Below are 5,884 nucleotides of genomic sequence, written 5' to 3' on the forward strand. Positions count from 1 at the left end.
AAATGACAATGTCTAAGATTAGAGCGAGGAAATATGATGCGCTGGCCATTTTAGGATGTATTGAAGGAAACTTTGTATTTTATTGGTATTTTAAAAAATATGATCTAATCACTGATGAACAGTTTGAATATCAGAATTCAAAAAGAAATTGCAGATTAAAAGATCTGATGGGAAATCAGATAAAGGAAAGGCTGAAGAATCTGGATATGTCTTGAAACAGAAAAAGGAAACGGCGGCTTGTTGGCCATTTTGAAAAGGTCAATTAGAAGAATTATACAGGACACAAATTGACTGTTTATTCCCCAAAATGGTTGATTAAAATCTTTGTATGAGCATTTCAGCAATAGAAAAGGCAAATTTTTTAAAAAAGCTGAAAAGGCATCTGCTAAAGATATTCAAGCAAAATATTTTCTGTAGCAGGAAATTGTTAATTTATATGTACTATATAATTCACTGAAGCCCCTAAATGCTTTGCCGCTATAGTTGCATGGACTTCTTGCAGCACTCCAAATCTGACTCCAAATGTATGAATGCACCAACTGTGACCTTACTCAGCTCTGGAAGGACAAAGGATACTGCAAGGCGTGCTGCTGAGCTTCTATTCTTTAGGACAGTAAGGATGTAAGTCCATGATGTTGGGCAAAAACCTGGAAGCTCCTGCACTACTACACAACAGTTCTAAGATCTGTCAGATTCCTATAGCTGAGGGGAACATTGTAGGGTACTGTTAGATCAAGAGAGCAGAGAGAATTCAGAATTTTTCAGGATATTTCAAAATAGAGCTAAGCCAAATCTTTTGATACTCTCCATATTCCAATATGGAAACTTTGCAAGGCTTTTCTTATCTGTTCCCATCCATCCCATCTCCACCCTCCAAGCAAAGGAAACAAGAGGAATAGCAGCATGTACAGAAATAGTACAGTTAAGATATTCATAGACATTTGACTAGGCAGCCAGTGTGGAGGAGAGAACACAAAAATGTGGGATAGGATGGTAGAAAACTGATGACACCTCTACAACAGTATCTTGACAAGAGAATTCTTAGCTTTTCCCTTTTAAGAAGATACCAAATTACAAACCTCTACCTCAAATGAATGCAATACAAAATAACTCTCTTTCTCCCCTAGACAAACCCAGGGATAGTACCAACTCATGCATTCAATCCAAGATCTTATTTCTTTGACAATCCTCGCAGATATGATAGTGATGATGATTTGGCATGGAGCATATCACCGCACAGCATACATGGCAGGTGAGGCAAACTGATGTAGTGATGAATTATAAAAGAAAAGTGGAACTATATTTTCCGCAGTGCTCACTAGTTTTCATATGGGTTTAAGGGTGCATCCTAGGCATGTTTAGACAGAAAAATGTCCTACAACTGGCTGGGGAATGCTGGGTGTTGTAAGACTTTTTTGTGGTTTAAACATACATAGGATTATATCATTAGTCTGCTAGGGAAGTATAATAAGAAAAATGTGCATACAAAGTATGATGGGTAGTGGGGTAGGGGGCTATAGGTGAAACTCATGGCAACAGCATCAAATACCATTAAGTGATAATGTTTGATAATGTATGAGCAGATAAACATTTCAAAAACCTCATACAGTTGCGAATGGAAAGATCTAATTTGTTCTTCAGGTTTTTTGAGCTGTAGAATCTGTTAAGTTCCATTTATTTGAAATGAGACTTATGTACACTAGTTAGCTGGATTATGCACATTTTTCCAGTAACGTTTTGTTCATAGTAACCATTTGCTTTTTATAGCATACCACCCACACATTTATGATGCATAGCATTCATCACTCAGGTTTGTGTGACTCCAGCCTTTTTGTGTACACTCTAGGGAAACCGAGTTTCTTTTTTCACTCTGCTTCATTAAATTGTACAATGCTGGGAGACACCAGAATAGTAATTACTTCCTGTAATGCATTATTTTTCACAGAGCTGGGAAAAATGACCAGCTAAACAGGTTATAGATGCCGTAACACATAAACAGATGTGTTACTGTTGGAATCTTTCTTCCTATGTCTCACCAAAATACCTTGTGTGTAAATGAAAATTGTACTCAGGTTTAGTTTTTGAGTATAACTGGTGATTGTTAGTATAGAACTCTTGATGACCTGGATTAACAGCTAAGTATAACACTTAGGCCAAGCCACAGTGTTATAATCTCAGGGCCCTCTAGCAAATTCCTAGCCTGATACAACTGGAATTCATCCAAGAACCGCAGGATTGCAAACATGTCTACACAATTCCTTGAACCAAAGTAAGTCTAGTCAAGTGCATGCTAGGAACTTCACAAGAATGTGTGATCTTGAGTATTGTTTTATCTCCCACATTTTACAAAGTTCATTTCTTTAATTTTGTTTTCTAGTTTCTCCCCGGAATACTATGACTGGGGGTATCAAAGCAACAGCTTCATGGTGCATGTTGGATCCCTGCAGCATGATAATGTGTCAGAGACTGAACGACCAAGCCCAATGTAAAACCAAACCAATGGCATTTCCCCGCTATTTAGCATTATTAATGGGGCACAAGTTACAGGATTAGCACAGCCCATGGGAAAATATAGGAGGACAAACAAGCTACAGGTTTACTTTATGAAATCACACAGTAGTTGTATTTTCATTGCAAGAACCTATGTTTAGGCTGTGATCCTGCCAAGATCTGCATATGTGCTTAAATTAGACATAGGAGAGGTCTCACTGAAGACAATGAGTCTCCTTTTGTAATGGAGATCAAATAAAAGTGTTTTTACAAGATGGCTTCAGAGAAAAAATTTGTATTACTTATTTTCAATTATCTTTGTTGGAAAGATACTGCTATACATTTATAAAATCCTTTTCTTGTATTGTCACTGTTGATATGTACAGAACTACTTTTGTTTAAAATGCCAATTTCACTGTATAAAGTATAGTGTACCAGGTCATTGTTGTACTGATAGGAGTTGTGCACATCACACCAAGTCTTTTGACCAGTGTTGATATGCAAATAAATCATTTTTTAAAATACTGCTAGTTCCAGCAAAATACTCATTTTTTAAACAAAGAAAATCTTGTATCACTTGATCTGTAGCCAGGCATGAATGAAATAAATAGAAGTGAATTTTGTCAACAGTGATTAATGAGAAACAGCCAATTTTATTTATTTCATGGAATATTAGCATTAGTGAGTGAATAATAGGTACTATTATTCATCTAGTTTGGGATAGATAATTTTAAAAACCATAAAATAAAAACCCTTCAAGATGCTTTTAATACATGTAGAATTTCTGTTTGTAGTAGATAACTGTAAAGTTAACCTTAGGAGTAATTAATCCTGATCAAGTTTTGATAATATAGGAACTTGAAATTTGCATCTGTCCCATATCTCATTGGATATACATATCATTTATGCTGAACCAATAGTTTTGTAAGAACCATTGTAGGTGGTTCATGCAAATATTTTATGACCAGTCATCTGTATGTCAGCTGATTATCTGAAGATCTGATGCCAAGTTCCATTCATAGCATTTTATAGATAATCCGGCTTCAACTGCACTTCGTACAAAGTTGTGGATACAGTTGCACAACTACTGGTTTGTCTTTCTGGACAATGACGATTTTAGAAAGTATACTGAATTGAAAATACAAGAACAATTGTTGAGAGGAAAGGGCAAAACAGAAGCAAACATACACCTTTTAGCCCCCATGTGGGAGACTGTTTTGCAAACAAGTGAATGGGCCGGTTCACACATCATGACAAGGCACTGTGGATTCCATGTTCACCATGCACACCGGCCTCTATTTTGAATATGCAGGCTGCAGTGCAGGCAGGCTATGGTTTGTGGGTGGGAGAGGAGAGCTTCTAGCCAGAATTGGAGTTTACTGACTTTACAAACCCAGCTATTGTTCAGTGGATTCTTTATTCCTAACTGGCCTCCCATGTGTCTAACTGGCTTTGGAACTACAGTTCCCAAGTTATTTCATACATGTGTTAGCAGAGGAAGAACAATGCACTTGCAGCCCAGTTCTGTTTCAGAGTAGTCACATGGAGAGCCTGTTTTCTCACCTTGCTTCCCCTTATCCCGTATTTAGGTCAGGCCTGCACAACATGCGACTTGCCCAACCAAACACAGCCCCAAACATGTATGGCAAACTGCCAAGTGCTTGACAACTTTTGCTCTTCAGGTCAGGCAGTAGAACCAGGAGGTTCACCAAACCCCTGCTGTGCTAGAAGCTGTGAAGGACCGATCTAGGTGTTTAGTCTGACTACACGAACAAAACGTGCCATACTTTCCAACACAATTTGTATAAACATCTCACTTCCCCATCTAAATGGAAACATTGCTTTAGTGAGCCTGTTTTCTCATCTCGCTTCCTCTTATCCTCTGTTAGGCCTCTACAACTTGTGACTCACTCAGCCAAACACAGTCCCAAACACAAGCAAGCCTTTGATCAATGTGATTTACCCTTATGTAAGGGTGTATAGGACTGCAGCCTAGGCTATAACTATGATTTCCATTCTATATAAGGAAAGTAGTGAAAACAGCAGTGGGGAATCTCCATTTGGCGATAAGGAAAGTAATTTTTAGAACAGTCTGGTACAGGGCAAAACACCCAGAATCCTACTAAGGAAGACAACAGAAGATATAGTAGTTCTTACATTGGCAACACTGGAGCTCAATTTTTGAAAGCATGCTAAGTCAATAAAGCTACCTAGTTAGAGTGCTAACCATTATCCGCCTCCCTTTTTGGTGAAACTTCATCCATAGGGACTTATTTGACCATCTCCCCTCTTTCACTGGTGGGAGTAATAAACAGCAATGTGGGGTGGAAAACTTCCCAGCGCTTTATTTTTCTGCAGAAAATTTTGTGTATCGTTCGTTGATTAGTAACAACGGATTAATGCCAATTGCAAATACAGTATCAGGCAAGCTTGGCAGTTTCAAAGTTGTAATTAATGTTTTTTGGGTGATTATTCCTAGCAAGTATGTGAGAGAATACATATTTGTCATTGTAATACATATATGTCTGTGTGAAATGGAACATCATAACCGCAAAGCTGAAAGTGCTCCAACAACCATTATGGAAGAAAGTTGAACTCTGCTGAAATAAATGAGTGGTTGTCAGTATATTGTGCACAATTCTTTGGGCTATTACCATTAATCAGTGCAGCCTTTCCCCACCTGGTGCCATCCAGATGTGTTGGACTACAATCCCCAGCATCTCTAGCCAGCTATGCTGACAGAAAGATGCTGGGAGTTGTAGTCCAACATATCTGGGGGGCATCAGGTTGGGGAAGGCTGAATTAGTTTATCAACTACTTTCAGTACCTTTTTTCCTTTATCATATTTAAACAAAGAAATAAGGTAAGTCTTTAAATTTTTACTTCAATAAAAATGTCCGCATAATATAGCATTTAAATCACATTAAGTGTGCTTTAATTCCCCCCCCCTCAAATATTTTAGGTCAAATATTTTAGGTCAAATTTGGTGTATTGGGACAAAAAAATTAATATGTGGTACTTTTTTTTAGCTCTGTTGTTTATTTTACTTGTATTTAGTAAACATGCAAAATTAGGTCACTTTCTAGTGATTTTCTATTGCAAACTGAAAATCTTCTGATGCAAATGACTATGCAAATTTTTCCAGTTCAAAATTTTATGAAATACCCACATCACCGGTAATGAAACAGCACTAGACAACCATGCTATGATCCAATCCTGTGTGCTTAGAACTGCAAATTTGATGCAAGTCTATTCAAGTTTTGTAAATACAGCAAGTGACAGTTACACTTACCTTGTTGCTTTGCAAGCAACCGTTTGCAGGTAAGCATCAAATATTTTTATGCCTATGCAAGTCGGGTTACAGAAAACACACACAAAGAAAGAGATACAGGGA

General features: G+C 37.6%; 1 protein-coding gene across 6 annotated transcripts in view; it reads left to right on the forward strand.

Annotated features, from left to right (window-relative positions):
- GPR137B (G protein-coupled receptor 137B) overlaps positions 1-2,557 on the forward strand; it is a 34,617-nt gene extending 32,060 nt beyond the window's left edge. For all 6 annotated transcript variants that reach the window (XM_084828191.1, XM_084828193.1, XM_084828192.1 and 3 more), the window contains 2 exons: positions 1,128-1,252; positions 2,378-2,557. In XM_084828191.1, the coding sequence (XP_084684317.1) occupies positions 1,128-1,252; positions 2,378-2,489 (237 nt within the window). In that variant the 3' untranslated portion in view covers positions 2,490-2,557. The remainder of the gene's footprint in view (positions 1-1,127; positions 1,253-2,377) is intronic.
- Positions 2,558-5,884: the final 3,327 nt, after the last annotated feature.

This window comes from Heloderma suspectum, chromosome 1, assembly GCF_057233095.1.
Source record: "Heloderma suspectum isolate Gila_16-S chromosome 1, 16-S_ref, whole genome shotgun sequence".
Lineage (NCBI taxonomy): Eukaryota > Metazoa > Chordata > Lepidosauria > Squamata > Helodermatidae > Heloderma > Heloderma suspectum.